Raw genomic sequence first — 24,663 nt, 5'->3', positions numbered from 1 at the left:
TCACTATCAAACACAACAGGCCGATGATCAGACAAACCAATGTCACTTATACGAATGTCATTGATGAAAAAACCTGAGGATAGTACCAAATCAAGTAAATGACCTAACTTGTGAGTAGGGCCAGGTACTGATTGCTTAAGGTTAAACGAATCCATTAGCTGTACAAACTCTTTTACCAAAGGCCTTGCCGGACAACACAGATGTATATTGAAATCACCAACAATTAAGAGATTATTGTTTCTCGTAACTATATCAGATACAAATTTAGAGAAATCTCTTAAAAAGACATTTTTAAAGTTCGGAGGTCTGTATATCACAGCAATGAGCAGAGAGCACGGGGATTCAACTTTACATAGTATAACTTCAAAACTATCAAAACTCTCTACTGATACTAGCCTACACTTAAAATTGTTTTTAAAAATTACAGCAACTTTCTTTGACTTTCTAGGGCAGCTAAAAAAGACACAGTTTATGGGAAGAAGGTCTGAAATAGGGCTTAGATCATTTTCAGTTAGCCAGGTTTCAGTGATAAACATAAAATCCAAGTTGTTTGATAAAAAAAAAAATCATTTAGTAAAAATGTTTTGTTCACAAATGATCTTGCATTTATCAAGGCTGATTTTATAGTCACTGTTTCTTTAAGTTTCACTTCTTTAGGGTGCATAGACAACTTTGGTAGAGACCAAAGATTGCTGATGTTTGTGTCTCGCCTGAATGTTTTCAGATGCCAGGTCCGTCTGACAGTCGACCATATTGTAGGTATAGATCCCAGTGTGGTAACAATGGTTTTCCAAGACGGGCGAACTCCTTTGATCCAAAGCGACTTACAAATTAGGACTAAATTAAGCGAGTCATCGTGAAGAGGCAAAAACAAAACAAGAAGTGCTCAAAATACCAAGTGCAGGCATTGCTCAGAGTAGCATAACCCAGACAAGGGAGGATTAAGGGAAAAGGAGGGATTTTTATTTTTTAATTTTTTTAGTGCTGACGGAAGAGATGGGTTTTCAGCTGTCTTTTGAATGTTGTCAGGGATTCTGTGTTCTGGATGAGGGTGGGGAGAGCATTCCACCAGCAGGGAACTGTGAATGAGAATGTTCTGGAAAGTGATTTTGTGGCTCTCTGTGATGGAACCACGAGATGTCGCTCGTTGACCGAGCGTAGGCTTCTGGTAGGGATGTAGACTCGTAGGAGTGAGTGAAAGTAGGAGGGAGCTGAGCCTGTGATAGATCTGTAAGCAAGCGTCAATGCCTTGAACTTGATGCGAGCAGCGAGAGGTAGCCAGTGCAGAGAGATGAACAGAGGAGTGACGTGGGCCCTCTTGGGCTCATTGAAGACAAGACGAGCTGCATCGTTCTGGATCATCTGTAGAGGTTTGGTTGCACATGATGGAAGTCCAGCCAGAAGGGCATTGCAGTGATCAAGCCTAGAAATGACATGGGCCTGGACGAGAAGTTGTGTTGCATGCTCAGTAAGGAAAGGCCTGATCTTCCTAATGTTGTGCAGTGCAAACCTGCATGATCGAGCTGTCTTTGAAATGTGATCTGTGAAGGACAGCTGGTCATCTAATGTTACTCCAAGATTTCTGACCGACCTTGATGGGGTGATTGATGATGAATCTAGCTGCAGCTGGTTAGTGAAGTCGTGCTGTAGAGATGGATTGGCAGGGAGGACGAGAAGCTCAGTCTTTGCCAGGTTGAGCTGCAGGTGATGTTCCTTCATCAGCATAGCAATGGTAAGAGAAACCATGTGCCTGTAATGATGTGTCCCAGTGATGTGGTGTAGATGGAGAAGAGGAGCGGTCCAAGCACTGAACCCTGAGGAACCCCTGTGGTCAGTTGATGTGCTTTGGATGATGTGCCTGAAGGATCTACCTGTGAGATAGGACTCAAACCAGTGGAGAGGAGTACCTGTCATGCCCTGTGATGTATACAAGCTGTACACTCACTACTTTACATTGTAGCAAATAGTGATGGGTCGGTCATGAATGATTCGTTCATTTTGAACGAATCTTTAATATGACTCCGGATTACCGAGTTGTCTCAGAGAGTGATTCGTTCGTTTTGTGTTGACCGCGCATGCGCAACATCCTATGGGTCCTGTACTGGAAGGAATGATTAGTTCATCAGAAATGAAATGATTAGTTCATCTCTCAAGTCTTCAGGGTTCGGGTCTTTGGTTCTTCCTGTCAGTCCCATAGAGGCTATGCTGTTGGTACCGGAAAGAGAAATGATTAGTTCACCTCTCGAGTCTTCGGGTCCGATTCCTCTGAGACTTTCGTTCTTTTGTCACGTGATGAACGAATGACTCGAACCCGAAGACTCAAAACATGAACTAATCAATTCTGTATCCGGTACCGACTGCATAGCTCAGCCTATATGGGGAACCCGAAGTCGATAGACTCGAAACTTGAACTAATCAATTCTGTATCTGGTACTACAGACTACATAATTTAGTTTATGAGGATCACGGGATGAACGAACGGCTCAGATTGGGAGGTGAGGTAAACTAACAGACTGCATAGCCTGAATACCAAGATAAATGAATTAATTTAAAGCCCTGTCAGCTGGTATTATTATTAAAGGTTAAAAATAACATCTCAAATTAAATATAATGCGTTTTTTTTATAATAACATTATAATATTTTAATGATATAGGTAAAAATATAATAAATATGTAATATAGTTCCATAGTTATAGTTAACCGACTGTCTGCTAGCGGCCTCGCGTCACTCAGGTCAGATAAATCCCATCACATAGAGCCTCTTTCACCTAGCTATCATCATATAGAGACTGTGTCTGTTCCCCGAATTTGGAAATCCAAAAAATGTTTAAACCCATCTAAGGTTAAAAATTTAATTGATGTTCAACAAATAAAAAACAGCTATAATACAGACGAGCAAATGCTAAAGCTTGGGTTGCTGAATATTCGATCGCTTACTTCAAAAGCACTCATTGTTAATGATATGATTTCAGATAATAACCTAGATGTGCTGTGTTTGACAGAAACCTGGCTAAAACCAAACGATTACATTACTTTAAATGAATCAACCCCGCAAGATTACTGTTATAAACATGAGCCTCGTCTGAAACGCAAAGGGGGTGGTGTTGCTGTAATTCATGGTAATAGTTTCAAAACCACTAAGAAATCAAGTTTTAAATATAATTCTTTTGAAGCATTGGTGCTTAATGTAAAAATATATAGTGTAAACGATAAATCACGTTTGAGATTTGTGCTGGCTACTGTATACAGGCCACCAGGGCACCATACAGACTTTATCAAAGAATTTGCGGACTTTCTATCAGAATTAATATTGACTGCAGATAAAGTACTAATTGTTGGTGATTTTAATATACACATCGATAATGAAAAAGATGCATTGGGATTGGCATTTAAAGACATTGTAAATTCAATTGGAGTTAGACAACACGTGTCAGGACCTACTCATCGTCGTAATCATACTCTAGATCTAATATTATCACACGGAATAGATGTTGATGCCGTTGAAATTCTGCAGCAGAGCGATGACATCTCAGATCATTATCTAGTCTTGTGTAATTTGCATTTAGCCAAGGCTGCAAAGCCGACTCCGTGTTTCAAATATGTGAGACCTATCACTTCTGCTACTAAAGATTGCTTTATTAATAATCTTCCTGATCAGTTTCATCATCTCAGCATCCCAGATAGCTTAGAAGAACTTGATATTACAACAGAAACGTTTAACTCTCTCTTTTCCAGCACTTTAGACACAGTTGCTCCGTTGCGCTTAAAGAAGATTAAAGAAAATAGTCCCAACGCCGTGGTACAACGAGCACACTCGGGCACTTAAGAGAGCAGCCAGAAAAATGGAGCGCAACTGGAAGAAAACAAAACTAGAGGTATTTCGCATTTCATGGAAAGAGAGCTCGATTGCTTACAGAGAGGCTTTAAAAGCTGCTAGATCTGCTTATTTTTCAACCCTATTAGAAGAAAATAAACATAATCCTAGGTATTTATTTGAAACGGTGGCTAAACTAACGAAAAATAAAGCTTCAAGCACCGAAGTTTCCAAGCAGCACAGCAGTAATGATTTTATGAACTTCTTCACTTATAAGATTGATAATATCAGGGACAAAATTATAACTATGCAACCGTCTACTACAGTATCGCATCAGGCAGTGCACTGTAGTCTCCCTGAGGAAAAATTTGATTCATTCGTTGCTATAGGAGAGGAAGAATTTACTAAACTCGTTAAATCATCTAAATCTACAACATGTATGTTAGACCCTATACCGACTAAGCTACTGAAAGAGATGCTTCCAGAGGTCATAGATCCTCTTCTTAATATCATTAATTCATCTTTGTCTCTAGGATACGTACCAAAAAATTTTAAGCTGGCTATGATTAAACCGCTTGTTAAAAAAACTTAACTTGATCCTACAGAATTAGTCAATTACAGGCTGATCTCGTATCTACCTTTTCTGTCAAAGATATTAGAAAAGGCAGTATCCTCACAACTGTGTTCCTTTCTTGAAAGAAATGATATCTGCGAGGATTTCCAGTCCGGATTCAGACCGTACCATAGTACTGAGACTGCTCTCGTTAGAGTCACACATGATTTGCTCTTATCATCCGATCGTGGTTGTATCTCTCTATTAGTGTTACTCGATCTTAGTGCTGCATTTGACACCATTGACCACAACGTTCTTTTAAATAGATTAGAACATTATGTTGGCATTACGGGAAATGCACTAGCATGGTTTAAATCATACTTATCTGACCGTTATCAGTTTGTAGCAGTAAGTGATGAGATGTCTCATCGATCACAAGTTCAGTATGGCGTACCACAAGGCTCAGTACTAGGACCGCTGCTGTTCACTCTGTACATGTTACCATTAGGAGATATCATTAGGAAACATGAAATTAGCTTTCACTGTTATGCTGACGATACTCAGCTGTATATTTCTTCAAAACCTAACGAAACTTATCAATTCACAAAATTAACGGAATGCATAGCGGATATAAAAAATTGGATGACTCGTAATTTCCTACTTCTTAACTCTGAAAAAACAGAGTTTCTAATTATTGGACAAAAAACTTCCTCACGTAATAACCTAGAATACTGTCTAACACTCGATGGCTGCTCTGTTAAGTCTTCGTCGTCGGTTAGGAACCTGGGTGTGCTCTTTGATACCAATCTTTCATTTGAAAGTCACGTGTCTAGTATCTGTAAAACTGCATTTTTCCATCTTAAAAATATATCTAAATTACGTCATATGCTCTCATTGACAAATGCGGAACAATTAGTTCATGCGTTCATGACCTCAAGGCTAGATTATTGTAATGCTCTACTGGGTGGTTGCCCTGCACGCTTAATAAACAAACTACAGCTGGTTCAAAACGCAGCAGCTCGAGTTCTTACCAGAACCAGGAAGTATGACCATATTAGCCCAGTTCTGTCAAAACTGCATTGGCTCCCTATTAAACATCGCATCAATTTTAAAATATTGCTGATTACTTACAAAGCACTAAATGGTTTAGCCCCGCAGTACTTGAGCGAGCTCTTAACGCATTATAGTCCGTCACGTCTATTGCGATCTCAAAATTCCGGCCAGTTAATAATACCTAGAATATCAAAATCGACTGCTGGTGGTAGATCCTTTTCCTATTTAGCACCAAAACTCTGGAACAGTCTTCCTACCATTGTCCGGGAAGCAGACACACTCTGTCAGTTCAAAGCTAGACTAAAAACACATCTCTTTGACCTAGCATTCACATAATACATTATAGACTTCTATAATTTAATGTTAGGCTGCATAGATTAGGTCAGCCGGAACCGGGAACACTTCCCATAACTCCTGATGTACTCGTTACATCATGAGAAGAATGGCATCTACGCTAATTTTAGTGTCTGTGTTTATCCCAAGGTTTTCCTGCAGCCTGCCGGATCCAGGCCGTATCCAGATCTGACGAAGGACCTTCGCCTGGACCGATGACAACGCAGTGCTGAAGTGCCAACTAGTCTCTCCCTATGGAGGATCCCTCTACCACTATACAGATAAGGCGTTGTCGGGAAAATTTGTTTCGCGTTCCTACCCCAAAGCAACAAAATAAAATAAAATTCTTTTATCAAAATTTATAAGGAAAGACAAGTACTATGTTTAGGCTTGGCTTGTAGGGAATTCCAAACCTGCGTATTTTCAAATGCACATAACTATAGAACCCATTCTAAATGCGCATGTGAACGCCATCAGCGTTTCTCACAGGTTCGCGTTTAAAGTCTGTGTAGAGGGAATGGTGTCGTCTTAGCGGCCCCTAATTTAATAACAAATGATCGTTGCGACAGAAGCAAATCAATCAAAACTAACTTTAGATGGAAAATAACTTAACTCTGCTATAAAGCCAAAACAATCTCTGTTACCTTAAATTATACGCTTATCTCTGTGAAGCTGCTTTGAAACAATCTACGTTGTTAAAAGCGCTATATAAATGAAGATGACTTGACTTGACTTGACTTATCATATTTAGCAAAATACTCCTCTCTACAGCAATTATTTTAAAGTCCAACTAACGTGCTATGGTCATTAAATGGCTTTCCAGAGGTAAATGTAATGTTACGTGACATTGTTCTCCAGCTGTTATTATAGACCTCTTTCCGAGGTTGAAAAACACTGATCGATCGATTTTATTTCATTTCGGTAAGTTGAACTGTATCTTTCAAATTACCTATTGATCATTCGTGTTTATTTAGCCTACAATTAACTAGTAGTAAAGAGTAACAGATGATCGGTTCACGTGCCACTTGATCTCTGTCAGCGATCTGTCAAGCGCCAAAACTGTGTTTATTGTTTCAATTTCATGATTAAATCGACAGAATCTGAGAGCTGAGAATTTGTTTATAGTAATTTGCAATAGTACCCTTCTCTGTCTTGTCTGTTGGTGTCAGTGTCGTAAGTGACGTAAACTACACATTCGAGTTAATCGATAAAATCGATTTATCGCCCAGCCCTAATTTTGTATAAATTGTATCTTAATTTGAATACATTTTTCATCAATGAATTGCCTGTATTTAATAAATAAGAAGCAAATATAGCAGACAACATAATCATGGAGGCGCCGGTGCGGTCTTGCATTGCTCGTGAACTGGAGCGCATCTCATCATAAATTAACCGAAACTTAGTGTATGCCTCACAGACATGAGAAATATATCTAAAGAAAGCTTGAAATGAAACAATGAAACAATTCAAAACGAAAAGAAATAGGCAACTCTCTGATTATGTAATCCATGATGTGCATTTCTCTCTGCGCGTTCACTACAGAGATGGTGATCGTCAACTTCATCTTTGCAGTTGCACCCGACACTGTTTATTAATAAAAATTCAATGCACGCCTGTCACCTGATTTACAAATGCACATCTTGCTTGTTGCACGCACACATATTATGTACATATTACGAAATAACGAGATATTATGTTGAAATAACATTATAGCCTAATAAATCTTTACGAATATTTGATTGAATGCTAAATGTTGTGCTTGTTCAATTTAATAAAATTAATACTTTAATTGTGATAATTAAAATAATTGAATATTAAATATTAAGTGGCCTATAGTAGAAAGGGGTCACTTGCGCTTCAGCCTGGTTGGTGCTCACGGAACAGGACACAAAAAGCAAAAGAGGAGACCCAAGGTCTAACTAGGACCAAGGAGCAGGACTGACCCAATTTAGGTTTTTGCAGCTCGAAAGTCAAAGGAGAGTTGCTAGACTTCCCTGGATGCAAAATAAGTTTTGCTGCCGCTAGGGTGCGTCTAGATTTCTAGGCTATTATATACTATTATTATATTAAGCATTTAAGCTGACCACTGGCACATTTTACTACCCATTAATTATGACCGCCGCTAGCATAGCTAGCGAAAGCGGTCATATAGGGATTGTCAAAGGTTTTTTTTTTTTTTTTTTTTGTCATCTACTGAATTTTTCGTCAACGATACCAGGGACACCGAAACACCGGGGAACATGAAATTTGGTGGGCATGTAGCCCCACTAGACTTTTACGGAAAAATTTCGTTTGGTCCCCGGGGGCCACTCCCCCCCCGCGCTGGGCCCCCCCAAACCCCAAAAATGCAGTTTTTCCTAAATAACTACCTGAACCGTGGCACCGAGGATGAAGAAATTTTTATGGTATGTTGGTCTTAAGGGCCAACATCAACCTAGCCCATAATCACTCATTTGTGATTTGCGCCCCTCCCATAAAAAATGAAAATACAATATTATTCGCCCCTATCTTCAGTTGAGATGTTCAGAACTGCACCATATTTCATGTGTATGATTAACTTGACATCCTCTGGGGGTATGCTAAGTTTCGTAGAATTTCATCCATGGGGGGGTATAAAATACATTCATTTATGTGCACATTTAGTGACTGTACACTCATCGGCCTGTAGATGGTGGTGTTGAGCGAAGGGTTGCTGGTTTAGGATGATACTGTCACTAAGGTTGCCAACTGTCCCGAATTAGGCGGGACGTCCCGTATTTTGGGCCTAATTTATTTGTCCCGTGCGTGACCTCCCGTGTCCCGTTTTTTGACAAGCTGATAAACCACTGACTGATACAACAGCAACAGCAGCAGTGCTGACCACGACACTTGAGAATGATCACCGACACCTGTCATCATCCAATCACAGCTTTTTTTAATCACTGTTTTGAGACAAATCATTGTTTGATTTGCGAACATCCTCTGCCGTCTGGTCGCTTCCGCTTCAAGCCGGACTCGTCTCGCGCTAACGGTAATTTCCTTTCACTGTCCACGTTTTGATTTCGGCTAATCAATTTTGGCGAATGCAAACAACGTGATTATTGTTCATGTTCTAACATCCAGCCACGCAAGAAAACATGTAATCTACCTGAGGGAATAATATGCTCAAAAAACATTTCTGATTATTATTAATGTTTTAAAGCTTTTAGAAAGTACATAGAAAGCTTTTGTAACATTATCTTAACTGTCACTTTTGATTAATGTAATGCATCCTTGCTGAATAAAAGTAGGCAATTACTTTCTTTATTTTTTTCCCCAAAAAATAATCTTACTAACCCCAAACTTTTGAGCTGTAAGCCTAGTGTATAATGTTAAAAAAGCTTTCTATTTTAGATAAATGCTGTTATTTTGAACTATGGTTTGTTTGTAATGTGACTTTTTTCATGTATGACATTAAAATTATTTTTAGAATTAAATACATAAATAGGTTAAGCAATACAAATGTGTTTATGTCTGATAACCTTTTAAACACAAACTTAACTGCAGACACTGAAATATTACAAATATTTTGAGTGTCCCTCATTTTCCTATAAATAACCACGATTGTCCCGCATTTTTCTTTTCTGAAGTTGGCAACCCTAACTGTCACACACACACATGCAGGAATACAAACAAACGCAAGCATGCACACACACTGACATCCACACGCACAGACACACACCCATACACACACATACAAATCCACATGCACAGACACACACACACAAACACACACGCGCACACACATGTACGCACGCATACATACACGCACAGACACACACACACACAGACAAACACACACACATACAAACACACACAGACAGACATGCACATACTACTACTTTTTTTAGGTATATACATAAACACGCAATACAGCCAAATTGCTCCACGTCATTTATTTTTGTGGAAAGCCAGTGCAGGCCTGAGCGGCGGTCATATTTTGTACCGCCATGCGGTACATCTAGTTCTTCACCAAATGCATCCTATATGACATAAATCAGGTAAATATTGGCCTACACAAAATAAACTTGCATTTGCACAAAACAAAAGGCTGCGAATGCACACGCAAACTTAATAGACATGAAGGTGTAAATTAGCAAAATGATCCCTAACATAACTCCGGCACACTCGCGTAATTTTTCCTCGTGTCTGCTTCACGTGTTTCACGGTTGAGCATCAACCTGCTTAATCGACAATCAAGTTTTATCGATTTAATTATCATAGACAATTACTCGATCGTCGATTAATCGTTAGCATACCTACTCTTGTCTTTGACCCATGTCACAGACAGTCAGAGATGTTATTATTACGGGACTCTGAGAAGTTTGATGGACAAAATGGCAGATAACAACAAGGCTTAGCAGTGCAGCTATTGCTTGACTAGGAGTGAATTTTATTGTTGTGTAGATTTGTTTTATTCTGTTATTTGTTTTATGTATCTGTTTTACTTTTGTGCAGCACTTTGGTCGACTTAAATGTGCTATATAAATCAATTAAAATTAACTAAACTAAACTATTTGGTTATTTGGGATTACACCCTTTTTAACCTTTCATAAGGTCAATTCAGCTAAGGCTAGCTAGAATGTAAACTCTTAAAGCAACACTAAGGAACTTTTGCTCTTCGGTCGCCCAACAGGTCGGAAGCGGAATTGTCCATTACCGCTGTTGTAAATAATTCTGCCGCCCACAGCTACTGTCGCACGCTCGCTCGCTCGCTGTTTATCAGCTCTGGCTTTGGAATGAACGATGTCCACAGACAAGGTAGAGTATGTTGCATGATTTTATGAAAGTATGATGTATTGCGACATCAGAAACGAAGAAAAACTAAATAATGACTATTGTAACACTTTAAGATATATCTTAAAATATGTCAGTGCTATTGTTTTGTCTCAAGATTTTTTTTCGAAGGCACGTTTATAAAAGCTACTTGAATGTACTTTAACTGAGGCTCACTCTTGGCTTAATCTAATCCCTGTCAGTGAAACCAGAGAACAAACACTTCATAATAATTATTTGTAAATATATCCATTAAACTAAAGGTTGTTAGGCAATGTCACCAATTGCTATGTAGGATAGTTTGAGAAAACTACCATTATCTAAACTATAGAGCTCGGGATCGTTACGTCACGCCGCAATGCATTGTGGGAATCACGGTACGGAAGTAGATGTACTGTATAGTAGCGTATAGTAGGCAGTAGGTAACGTTGATCATTTGGTCATTAATTTAGGTTATTTTTTGGAAAATGGTTCAGTATTGCTGTATTGTGAACTGCTGTAATCGGTCTCATGATCGACAGGGCAAACGCCTCATAAATCATATTAGTTTTCCCTGTTTTTGTCGAATGGCTTGGGTCGCCGCTGGTCGTCAATATACTACCGGACGAAAACTTTTGAACGTAGCTTTCTGCGTTGCCTCTAAAATGGCCGCCGTTACCCACAATGCACCTTTCCATAACGTCTACGCCCGAGCTCTATTGTACCCATAGACAGTAAAAGAAATGGACACAGCGACCCCATTGGAACTCAATTGAGACAAGTGAACCCCATTTTTAGCGATTTTGAGCACTTCCTTTCCTGACGCGCAGACTCAAACCGAGCAAAGCGTTACACGGACCACGTGAGCAACCCGTCTGTCTTCTAGTAGCTGTGCCAAGAGAAATCTGAATCATTCCCTTCCGAAACTTGCAGAGACGGAGAGTGTGAGTAGGAGCTGTCCATGAGCTGGAGCAGGAGCAACTTTTGCTAGGTATTCTGATTAATTATATTGTCATTTTGCCTCCACGTCCCCCCGATTGCCCGCGAGCTTCTCCTCCTGTCCATACGGTAATCTCTCTACTGTGCGACAGAGAGTCGCTTGGTTATGACGCAATCGTTAGCCTACTTTCACAAAAACTGCTTCTACGGGGCCATAACATAAGCTACAAGGTAATGGAGCATTTTATACATTGTCGTGTTTCTTTAGAAATAAATAATGGACAAATGGAGTCTTCAAACGCCTCAGATGTAAAGTTATTCGCTGTCAAAGTGACGCCAAAATGAATGGGAGTCAATGGGATGCTAACTGCAGGTGAAGTTCTGCTACAAGATGGTGGCACGCGGCCGGCTTCCACTTCCGGTCGACTTCCTTCCCGCCTGATTGTACCGCACTGGATTGAGGTTGTATTTTACTATTACCCCAATCACATCCACATAAACAGAAAGCAATGAACAAACAATGTTTTATTTTAGTACATATGATAATTATTTCATGAATTCACTTACCATTAGATTTCTTGAAGACTGTGGGAAAAATAACGGACGCGCTCTGTCGTCGAAGGAGAGGGAAGAAACTGCATTTGGGCAGATAAGACCATATTAGATCATTTTACACCAATTAGAAAAAAAAACCCAATAAATAATACTTGATATTTTGTTTTGGCTATTTAAAATAGTTCTATGTATGCACAATTACCGTCGATTTCAGTCAGAATTTCAGTGAAAACGCAGCAATCCTGTCAGCAAACACCTCGAAACTACATTTGGATAAAAACATAAACAGACGAAAATACTTTATTCATCAACAAGTTCGGATAACTCATACTGTTATGTTATGATAATTAAAAATGGTTGTGCAAACGTACCATTTTACTTCTTATCAGGCTCTCGTCAAACTCGACATCACACCGCGGGAGGCGGGAGAATACTGAAGAATACGCGGGGAGGGCTGAAGGGGGGAGGGGAAGAAAAGTGTCGATTCCAAAGAAATCACTTCGTCGATTCAAAGGCTTATAAATGAATCTACTCCATCTATTGAAGTCACTGTAAGCCAAGGCATGTCGTTCCGTGCGTGACATGACTAATGTTGGGAGAATTTCCTCGATTACTAAACTAACTATTACCATAAGAACCATAACACTAACAGAGTTTGTTCAATTTCTGTTCTCCAAGAAGATTCATTCACTGATTCATTCGGTGACTCTTTCTGTAGATTACTGCATTACACCAGTGCAACCAGTGAGTTTCTGAGTATTATGAGGGAATTCTTAGAATTAATTCAATTAATTAGTTCCAAACGCACATGCAACAAATTTACAGAATCATTTAAAATACATATTAGGACGGTAATAATTACTTAACTGATCAGTGTTACTTGTGTTTTTAAACAACAAGGAATATGTGAACACAGGGGGGCATTTAAACAAAGTGCATTCATTTTAAAATGCTTACATAGAGTAGAATAAAATAGATTTTTAATTTTAAAATGTCTAACAAGATACCTTAACATTTCCTATCAATAGTGTAAATTATTCACTGCATTGATTATTATAATACACTTCACTTTTTTTTCTTAAGAATCCATAAAATCATTATGGATTTACTCCAATGCAAGGTCCCATGAGACTGATGATGCAGAACATTTTATAATATAAATAACCCTTTGGCGACACAAAGAATCTTTTGTACAATGAAAAGGTTTCGTTGATGCTAAAGGTTCTTCATGGGATCATATAGCCCAACAAAGAACCATTTAAGAGCCTTTATTTTAAAGAGTGCAATACTTATCAATCTGAGGTAAAAACACAGGGTTGGTTTTCCCGGTCAGAGTTTGACTTCTTGTATTGTCAGTCTTCGATTAGGCCTGTATTTTAAGGTTAATTGATCCACCAGGACGTCCAATTGTGGCTAAAACTATTCTCTTTTATCTCCCTTATACCAGTATGTTGATTTTTTTTACTAAATCGTTTGTTCACTTGTACTATCTTCTATTAGAAATTCTACTGACTTCATCAATAACATTTCCGTGTTACATGATTTACCTGAAACTTCTTTATTATTAACTTTGGATATGATGAGTCTACACTAACATCTCACATGAGACAGGGCTTAGGAATGTGATTTTACCACAGTAACTGTAGCTCGATCCTGTTAGTAAAAGCCCACTGACCACATCACTTACCATATTTTTACCATAGTAAACATAGTTTTGAAGTGGTATTTAAACACAGTAACAACATTTACCATGGTTTTACCACAAATATGTTCAAAGAATGTTATATTGTGAGTAAATAAGGTTAAGTTTGTAACATTTAATCTAATCTAATCTAATCTAATCACAACGAGAGAACTGGACATTTTCATGTTTTCTTTTTAGTCTTGTGGATCCCATGTTAAACATAACCAGTTTAAACTGTCTTAGATTCAGCAGGGGAAAATAATGTAGTTAAAACAAAAATGACTAGAAAATAATATAAGACTTAAACAACTAACAGTGAACGATCTCTTATCTCTCAAAGTTATGAACAAACGTTATTAACGTTAATATAACGTTCGTTCAAAGTTATCTGGTCTTTAATAACGTTCTCAAAAACGTAAAAACATTATTTATACATCGTTCATGAAGCGTTTATTCTGAGACATTTTAGTTAAGCATTAATTTGTTAAAATGTTTTAAATGTTACTCCTTGTTTCAGAACGTTCAGAAAACATTAAAAAGTAACGTTCCCATAACGTTTGAAGAATTATACAATGGAATGTTCCATTAACGTTCATATAACCAATAAAAAAAAAATGTTTTGAACATTCAGAAATAACTTCATGTGAATTTCAGCAAAAACATTCTTAGAACATATTTTTGTTATGGTTTGTTTTGTCAGAACTGGTAATGTTTGTGAGTTCCATGGACTTGAAGTGCCCTTGGTCTGAAATGCCCCAGAATGCACTGCTTATTGAGCAAATCCACGTTTTAAAGCTTTGGTCTGTGATTTGCTGACCAGCTGCTGAGTTGAGTTTTTATGCTGGGAGCCAGGGGCCGTTTCACCGCTGATTACACTACTAAAGAGGAACAATACGCTCACGTGTCACTAATGCCATGCGCTCAGAGAATGGGACGTGAAGCACAGATGAGAAGCTGCTCTCGCTGTCATCAGAGTCTCATTAATAAGCCTGCTGTTTTCATGCTTTGCCAACGTTACATTTCATTTTGATCCATAATTCATTCTTAATAAAAGGGTCCAATATAAGCCCCAGACATTTTTTACGATGGAGACTGTAAATCACAGAATATCATTTGCTAGATCACTTATATTTTTAATAGGCTGTATATTTTTAGTTTTTGGATATATTATGATTTGTTCTTTGCTGAATGTATGTTTTTAATAAAGTCTAGTGAGCGAGCGCACCTTTCATCAGTTTTGCTGGAAAAGGTCTTTGCATGAGCTTGCGTTTCTAGTCTCATGCGTTCGCACGAATATATTCCTTAAAGGGGGATCTATTATTCAAAATTCACTTTAAATGGTGTTTGAACATAAATGTGTGTTGGCAGTGTGTGTACACAACCACCCTGTGATGATCCATCCACTCTTCTTTTTTCAATCATTATTAATCATAAGCAGTGTCTGAGAACAAGCCGTTTGCAGATTGTAGCTTTTGTGGTCCTGCCCACAACTGCTGACGGACTCCACCCTATTAGCATAGGTCCCGCCCACAACTGCTGACGGACTCCACCCTATTAGCATAGGCCACACCCACAACTGCTGACGGACTCCACCCTATTAGCAGAGGCCCCGCCCTAAACTGCTGACGGACTCCACCCTATTAGCATAGGCCACACCCACAACTGCTGACGGACTCCACCCTATTAGCAGAGGCCCCGCCCTAAACTGCTGACGGACTCCACCCTATTAGCATAGGTCCCGCCCACAACTGCTGACAGACTCCACCCTATTAGCATAGGCCACACCCACAACTGCTTACGGACTCCACCCTATTAGCATAGGCCCCGCCCACAACTGCTGACGGACTCCACCCTATTAGCATAGGTCCTGCCCACAACTGCTGACAGACTCCACCCTATTAGCATAGGCCACACCCACAACTGCTTACGGACTCCACCCTATTAGCATAGGCCCCACCCACAACTGTTGACGGACTCCACCCTATTAGCATAGGCCACACCCACAACTGCTGACGGGCTCCACCCTATTAGCATAGGCCCCGCCCACAACTGCTTCAGGCAAGAACAGTGAGTGATTTTCTGCTTTTCTTTAGTTGTTTGATTCATATTAACAGCATATACTGTATAGCAGTAGGTTCTATATATTACGCTGCTGTTACTTTAATACACAGATCTAATATACACATGCGATTGTGCCGTATATCCGAGTGAAACGCTTCTAGAAAAAGAACAAGTGAGGGCGGGGCTTGATTTAGTCCGTGGGGAATTGATTGGATGGTTGTGGTTTGCTATTGGCTGATCTCATGTGAGTGACAGGTTGCCAGTAAACATGTCATCAGAGAAGGCTGCATCCAACATCACATACTTCCCTACTATACACATATTGTGTATATAAAAAGATTAGCATGTCTGAATTCACAATATAAAACAGTCCTTTTCTTTTTACTATCCAATGAGAAGTTGTGAATGACAGTAAAGAGACACAACTGATGCAACATGGCGGATGTAGTACCTATGGATTATTCATACTACACATATTCATATAGAACATAAAAAACGGTTAATATTGATTTCATGGGTACTTTAAGGCAAAAAAAAAAAAAATTAGTAGTAATCATAATTAGGGGTAATATCAGTAGTATTATTATTTATTTTTTTAACCTTAAGGAACGTGATTGCCAAGATGGATACACAGTACCAAATAAAATGAACAATACACAAATACTTTCAGGTCAGATCAGATAACTGTCGCCTTATATTGTAAAATGTTTTCTGAAAGAACTAAAAAAAAAATTAAATACGAAAAGTAAGAGGAACGTGATATTTTTTCTTTCGAATATGACAAATAAATAAAAAGTCTCAAATTTCAATTTAATTGCACTGTGCATGAACAAGAGCTGTAGCGCTCCTTTTATATGCGGAAGAGTCACGTGGTGTCGCGGCCTAGCGTTGCCACGCCCCGCTACGCGTGCGTACGTGCGCGCTCACGTACAACGCGTGGTTCTTTCACATTGCCGTAAGTAGGGAAGGCTAGTCCGTCGTTTTAAAGGTTCCAGGGGTTCTTTTACATGTTTTAATTGAGATTCGCCACTCTGCGTCTTAGACTGAAGCCTGTTTGGTCTAGGGGTGGAGTGGAGAGTGCGAGAGGCTCCCGCTGGAAGCACACACATCGTTCGCTGATCATTGCGGTGGATTTGAGGGGTGTTTGTTAGAGGAGAAATGGCCACTGAGGTGGAGACTCTCCTGCCGAACAGCTCGCTGCTCAAGCCGGAGGAGCTCGAGCACCAGGCCGGAGGAGACGGGGGGTTTGTGGGGAAGGAGCAGAGCCTGAAACGGGCGAAGGACGAGAGCAACAGCCAGGCGAAGGAGAACCTGGAGCAGGAGAGCGAAGACGACGCGTGTAAGACGGAGTTCACCGAGGCTCCACCGCCCAAGGTGAACCCGTGGACGAAGAAGATGAGCGGCGTCAACGGACAAGCGCTGCACGGTCTGTACCAGTGTGTGTGTGTGTGTGTGTGTGTGTGGTTTAACACAACAAACCGTTGGCAACGAGCGAGTCCATCATCATGAGGAACATCTGTGAGGGAACATGTTGAATAATAACGTCAACAGAACGTTCTGGGCTTTAATAATGCTCTCGAGACGTTAGCGTTTTCACACAGCCTCATGTGGCCGTTAAAGCCGTTTCAGGTGGACTTATCTAACGTTTTTTTTTTTTTTAAATGTTGCAACTTGTTTCAGAACGTGAAAATGTAACATTCCCACAATGGAACGTTCCCTCAAAACATTCAGAAATAGCGTTTTCATGAGTTGATGGGAAGCTGGTTTTGTCCGCTGGGATGTCAGATGATGTTTATCGTGTTTCTCACACACATGACAGCAGATTGTAAGCACTAGTAGGCCTCGAATCTGTTTCAGGACTCGTTCATTCAACTCGTACATTAGTGTATTGATATGATGCCAAACAAACCATTTTTCTTTAAATTTTAGTCTCGGATGAGACGCAAAATGTCTTGTTGTTCTTCACCTTCATCGCTTTTCCGAACAAATGGCTATCGGGTTAGCATTAGCATTAGCGGCCTGTGGGGATCGAGCTCGTCTGACAGGCCGGCGCGGATGCCGCTTTACTGTACATCAGCTGCAAACAAAATCACGATTATTTATCGTTTTACGTGACGCTGTCAGACTAGATGAGATGCATTTGTTTACAGTGTTATATTGCTATCGCTGAGCGTGTGATTATCCGCTTTATGTCATGGCACGACACGTGTGAGATCCACGTGTTTGTCACGAACTCGCTCGGATTCGCGTAAACGCGTTTTTAAACGCATATCTGGTTAAATGCTGTGTTTTATGAATGGCGCTCGTGACAGTTTGCCTCTCCCGTGGTGTTTAATGCACGTGCGTGCGCGAGTCCGGCTGTTAGCCGTTAGCCGTTAGCTACTGATCACTCCTCTTTTATTAATATGCATTTGCTCGATTGACACATGGATGGGATCGCGAGCATGGCATCGTCGCACTGCTGGTGTTCATCAGAAGAAATGATGTAATGAAGGGCTCGTGGAGCTGCTATCAATCCCAGAGTTCCCCTGGATGAAGGCAACGTGGTGTGTGTGCCATGTGATCACGTGCGCGGATAGATGCGAGTCACTGCTCTGCTTCCAGTGTGTTTATGGGCTTCCCAAGCTAATGCATGAGGACAATTAGCGAAGGCCGACTGATCAATGTTGCTCTAGACTCATGACAGCTGACTACCACTGTTCCCCGTTCAGAGATCAGTCCACTGAGAGCTGGCCAGTGCTGTACTGTACATGCTGAATCAGGATTGATGGGAGAATAAAGTCATTTGCATGAATTTAATGAATGTAACGATTCCCTCATGTCACGATCCGATACATATCACGATACTGAACTCACTATAACATATTGCGATACTCTGAGACATATGATAATAGGTTAATAACAAATGTCCTGTTGATTTAAAATGCTAAATTTGATATTACATTGTGTGTGTAAATGAATAGTCTTGGACTTGGTGCTGAAACCCAAAGCACAGGATAATAGAGACGCCAGAATAACAATATTCATGATTCTGAAGCTGAAAATACTGCATTATTGTAGACGAATATGCTTGATCTCTGTCACTGACTAGATATATTTACAATAATGTAGGACACTTTTACCCAAATATTCCCCCATTGCATTATAATACATTATATTCTACATTATATGTAGTAGTTTAGTGTGTGTGTGTGTGTATATATATATATATATATATATATATATATATATATATATATATATATATATATATAAATAATGGAGTGAGTTATCTTTGACAGCAATATACTCTGAAACACACAGCGCTACAGATTAGATTATTACATTACATTTTTTACGCTTTGATCAGTATCGGGGTTGTTGGACAACACAGATTCGAGTTCGCTGTGAACCACGGCTTCACGAGGCTTATTGCTTTTATATATCGGTTACCACACAGTACATTAAAGGCACAATATTTATGCAACTTTTTTTAAAGCTAAATTATTGAATGCCGTCCTTCCTCTAGAAGCAGTCCCTGAGTTAGACCGTAAACGGCATCAGAATGTTAAACAACAGAGACTGGGAGTTTCCTCATGCGCTGGATGGACACTATATGGTATGTGCTGTTTCTGCCCGCTGGGGTCAGGGGTCGCTCGAGTTTTAACCATTACAAAACCAATTCTGTTCATCGATTCATCGTTTCCTAATTTCGATTCCAATAAGGTAAAAAACCCATCAGATATCATTCGCATTTAGTCTTATTGCAAAACATGTAGTTGTAACTGAATATCATGAGCAGAACTCCACCGGCTGAAGAACACTTACACAAGCGTTTGCCTGTGGTTTACAAACACCATAGAAGAACAACTAGCCTAATATACACTTCAGGCGTTATTAAAGACACGTAAACACTGAGTAATTAAACAAGAACAAATAATAAAATTAGCAATCGCCACAAATAGACACAACTGAACAAAAGATTGGATTGAAATAGTGTTTTCAGGTTCAGAAACTGTAAAATAGCACTGCACTTTATACATATAATATACATTACAAATATAGTTGCTAAAGTTAGTTAGTCAAGAACAGCGAGTACATTTTCCCTGTCTTTTGTTGTTTGATTACTGTTATTATAGAGCAGGAATATTATAGGGCTGCTCGATCATAATCACGGTTATTGTGGTCTGTATTGAAATCACGATTATGTAACAAGATTTTTCTCACATGACTTTGGGAACGTGTTGCATTTATTAAAAAGACACCTTTCAACAATTCTTAAATCGAAATTTGAACATTGATTGTACTTTTTGACCTATTAAAATAAATAATATAACAGATAATACTTCAATGAGTATTTTAATAATTCCCGCAGGTCTGCCACTTATAATGCGGGAAATTCCCCCGCAAACATTGATTCACTTTAGCGTGTAGATTGTATGAGTCGCCTAAATTAATCCACAAAGATTATAAAATCAATAATTATTATATAATAAAGATTATCATTTTAAAACGTTCTCCAAGACGCAGTTCCACAAACGGCGTGAGTGTTCAGCGGCGTCGCGTCCTCTCTCTCTCTCTCTCTCTCTCTCTCTCTCTCTCTCTCTCTCTCTCTCTCTCTCTCTCTCTCTCTCTCTCTCTCTCTCTCTCTCTCTCTCTCTCTCTCTCTCTCTCTCTCCGTCTCTCAGCGTGGGTTGGACAAGGCAAGCGTCGAAACTACACTCTCGCGTTCAGGAGTCGGGACATGACGGAGCATTCACTAGCACAGTCGGGCCAGCATTGCATCATAAGTTTATCATTTTCACTTCAAGTCTTATCAGTTTAAACAGTCAAGCTGAGAGAGTTTACGCTTCGGGAGGGGCGGATGTGTGCGTGTCATTCACAACACAAGACACAGTTAGAGCGTTCTTTCATAACAGAACATGGCAAAATAATCGTTTTTACTCGATTGTACTATTTTGGTGATCGTTGGGAGCCGAAATCAAAATCGAAATTCAATTAATTGCACAGCCCTAGAATATCAGGCTACTGTCGCTTTAAGAGCTGCACGGGTCCAATAGACTGATACACATGAACACAGAAACCCGTGCACGAGTCGTCTTGCGCTTCAGTGGTTTAAAGTCAGTTTAACTGCTCACAGAGGAATCGATAAGAGGAATCAACATTTTTAGTAGGGATGGCGAAAACTAAAGCATGTCTTGCCCGCCCGCCGAGCCTCATTAGCCGGCTGAAACCGCTTAACCGATTAGTTTAAAAGATGCTACGCTATTTGAAATAACAGCCATTTCGAGCCGCGCCTGCAATTTTGCAACTGTCGCATCTCTCTGCCGCTCTGCCTCCCGCTCACACACACACACACACACACACACACACACACACACACACACACACACAGACACACACACACACACACACTGCCGCCCTTCCACTCACGTCACTTTTTTAAATCCCCTACAGCGCGAAACATGAGTCCCGCAAGCGCGGCGCCGAGGAGCTTGTCTGTAATCGGAGGACAAATGGCTCCTTAGTTATGAAATGATTTGTTCTAAGGTGATCGCGTTGAAAATAAAGGCGTTTGTCTAGCGTTAGAAGCTCATCATTGCCGCGGCCACATTTAAGAACATGACAGCTCCGAAGAGACGCCGCTTTAGTTTGAGGTAGTGCTAACAATAATAAAGAAAGATGATGATCATCATCACATCATAGATGATGTGCTACTACTGTATTTAAGCACGGTATCACTGTTGCAACTTACATTTGTGTCCTTGCTTCATCCTGTCGTCCGCCCTGGCTCTAACCTCCAGTGTTTTAGCCTGTAGCCTTTACTTTTCGCAAACCTTGTGACCTCGCGCTAAATGTTTTTATTGGTTTATTAAGTACAAACAGGCGAGTTATGAAAAATGTAGTGAGAGGGATTTGTTCACTTCACACAAAAAGATGTTGGAATGAGATGGCTAAGGCTAACTGTAGTAGCGTTTAGTCCACGCTCTATAATAGCCTAATCTAGAGATCACTTTCTTTTTTTTTCGTCTACCAACAACTTTGATCGGTTAACGTTGATACGGTCAACCATCGGTCAAACGGTCATCGGTTAACATCCCTAATTTTTAGTAACAAGTATTTGATTCCAGAATTGTAATAAATGTTTGATTCCCAGCCCTACTCTCAGCAAAGGCTTGAAACTGTGGGCTTCCGCGCTCTAACACAACACCAGCCGGCCGTCACTCACACCTCATTACATAAATAAGCATATTGTGCAAAACTCAATGCTAAAGACCTTTTGTGTTGTTCTGTGACGTGTGCGTTATGAAACTGATGGGCTTCCAGACTTTAGGTAATGAATGAGAAACACTGTAGAAATAGACCGTTCTCTGAGAGGACTGAGTTCAGAGTGTGTGTGTGTGTGTGTGTGTGTGTGTGTGTGTGCTACAGCTGGAACAGACTCAAATCACACAAAGCAAGTTACCAGTAATCCTGTTCACACAAACAGCATATGACCCTGATGAACATTCTTGGCCAAAAATTATACTAGTATTTGTTTTCCGATGACTATCAGTTCATAATCCTAGACGGCTTCATAAAAGTTATTTACTGAAGCTTGTTTCGGGTCTCTAACCTTATTTTATTGAGATTTTGGCTACTTTTTAAAAATGTTAAATCTCTTAAATAATGTTAACCGTATCAGAGACAATTCTTTATGGAAAACATGATCACGGTTATTACGGTATTCTGAAAAACGTGCTGGAAATGTTCAGAAGTCCTGATGCTACACACTGCAATCATTTCACCAAGTGTCATGTCGAAAGCCAACAAACAGCAATGCTTAGCACATTTATTCTTAACTTTTTGTTTGATGAAATGCAGTGAGTACTGTAGTACAGTAGTTTGATCACAGCGAGGGCGAGTGCAGGACCAGTGTCTCGACTCTCACAAGCTCTTGAAGGGACTCAACTAAACTAAAACTAAAAGGTTGCATCATTTGGATGTAAAGGGTGGTACGTTTTCATCAGAGAAAATCATCCTCTGAGAAGCGTGAGTTCAGTGCGTAGTGCATCACATGGCATGGGGTTTAAACGTTGTTCGCTAAAATATTTTGGCGATTGGTGTTTTTAATGTGGCTTTGCATCACAGAAACTTCTGTGAATTGAACAAAGATCCTCTTGTCTGTTTGAGCCAGGCCGTACTTTAAACCTTTCAGACGAATGTTTATTGCTTTCCTCCACTCTAACTAAAGTATGCATGTTTTGCTTGTCTGAAATGTTACTCCTAGTGTCATTTGTTCTAGAATAATAAGGTTGCCATAAGTAGGGCTGGGTACCGAGTTCGATACTTTTTAGGTACCGACCGAATTGCCTCGATACTATCGAGTATCGAAAAATGACTTGTTTTTCGGTACCAGATTTCGATACCTAAGGGGTTAACTCGTCAACGTCAGTGCTCAAACAAATACATATGAAATGCACAACGACACGCCTAAATTCGCTCACGCACATACACGCAAACTCTACACACACGAGACGCGCGGAACTCTCCGCACATACTCTTATGAGACGCGCGCGCGCACACAAACTGTCCACGCACATTCTCATGAGACGCGAGCCTATGGACGCGAGCACAGACACACAAAATCGCGCACATACTCAATGACACGCAAGCACACACACTCACAATACCCTAAAGATGTGGAAAAGTCGATCAAAAGTGTGGCTACATTTCTCCAGGCTCGATGCCAACAGCGTGCGATGCAGTATTTGTGGTAAAATAATGGCTGCAAAGACGGTACCGCGACAGATATGATGAAGCCCTTGACAGTGCACGGAGTAAACATAAGAGCAGAAAGTTGCTGCGTCTTCGACTGGTAAATGAAGAGATACCTTGTTGATCACTCTGACTGTGTTTATATTGCAATAATGACCTACTGAATGTACACTGCCGTTCAAAAACGTGTTGGTCAGATTTTTTTTTCAGTAAGCATGCATTAAAGTGATCAAAAATGACCTTCCAAAAACTGTTTTCATATTTCAGCTTTGACAACACAGGAATAAATTACATTTTGAAATATATTCAAATAAGATTTTAAATTGTAATACTATTCCACAATATTACAAGTTTTACTGTATTTTTGATGAAATAAATTCAGCTTTGGTGAGCATGAGCTCTTTATAAAAAAAAATATTTTGTACCTTATGTATATGTATAAGGAATATTTTGTTCCTTTGTGCTTTTTTTGTTCCTTTGTGCACTGACTAAGGAGCATGAGTCAAACTGAAAAAATAAAACCAAAGTTTTTCTGAGGTAATGTGTTATGTAATCTTGTTAAAATGGATTTCATAAAATTGGTATCGAAAAAAGTATCGATCAGGAACCGGTATCGAAATCAAGGTATCGGTATCGGTATTGGTATCGAAATTTTTTAAACGATACCCAGCCCTAGCCATAAGTGCTTAATTCAGCTTATTTGACCTGTCTTTAATTGTCATGCTCTTTTGCTTCTCTAGAGCATTCTGGTCCCACAAAGGTGGTGAAGGCGGGGAACACGCGAGCGAGGCGCGGAGGAAAGGTGAGTGGCGTTCACTTGAGTCTCTACAGGAGCAGGACTGTTTGACCTACACTGGGTTACAGGTGTGCAACATTACATTTATTGAAGAAAATGCCTTGTAAAGACTGAAGGTCCGTTCAGGCCAAGAGCGATCACTATACCAGCACACACACCTGCGCACGACAGCGCTCTGGAGCGATCACTATACCAGCACACACACCTGCGCTCTGGAGCGATCACTATACCAGCACACACACCTGCGCACGACAGCGCTCTGGATAGCAGAAGCGCTGCAGTTTATCGGCTGACGCTTTAACCTGTTAAGCTGCAACTCCACTTTTGAAAAATCCCCAGAAATGACATACCCAAACTGAAACACA

At 40.0% G+C, this 24,663-nt stretch overlaps 1 protein-coding gene across 1 annotated transcript in view; it reads left to right on the top strand.

Moving 5' to 3' along the window:
- Positions 1–16,644: 16,644 nt before the first annotated feature.
- larp1 (La ribonucleoprotein 1, translational regulator) overlaps positions 16,645–24,663 on the top strand; it is a 42,995-nt gene continuing 34,976 nt past the window's right edge. Inside the window, exons 1-2 of the mRNA XM_084387325.1 lie at positions 16,645–17,191; positions 24,243–24,304. Coding sequence (XP_084243451.1) covers positions 16,924–17,191; positions 24,243–24,304 — 330 coding nt within the window. The 5' untranslated portion in view covers positions 16,645–16,923. The remainder of the gene's footprint in view (positions 17,192–24,242; positions 24,305–24,663) is intronic.

The sequence above is a fragment of the Rutilus rutilus genome (genome assembly GCF_951802725.1).
Source record: "Rutilus rutilus genome assembly, chromosome: 18".
In the NCBI taxonomy this organism is placed as follows: domain Eukaryota; kingdom Metazoa; phylum Chordata; class Actinopteri; order Cypriniformes; family Leuciscidae; genus Rutilus; species Rutilus rutilus.
Note: the sequence above shows the minus strand (reverse complement) of the source record. Positions and strands in the feature narration are given on the sequence as shown.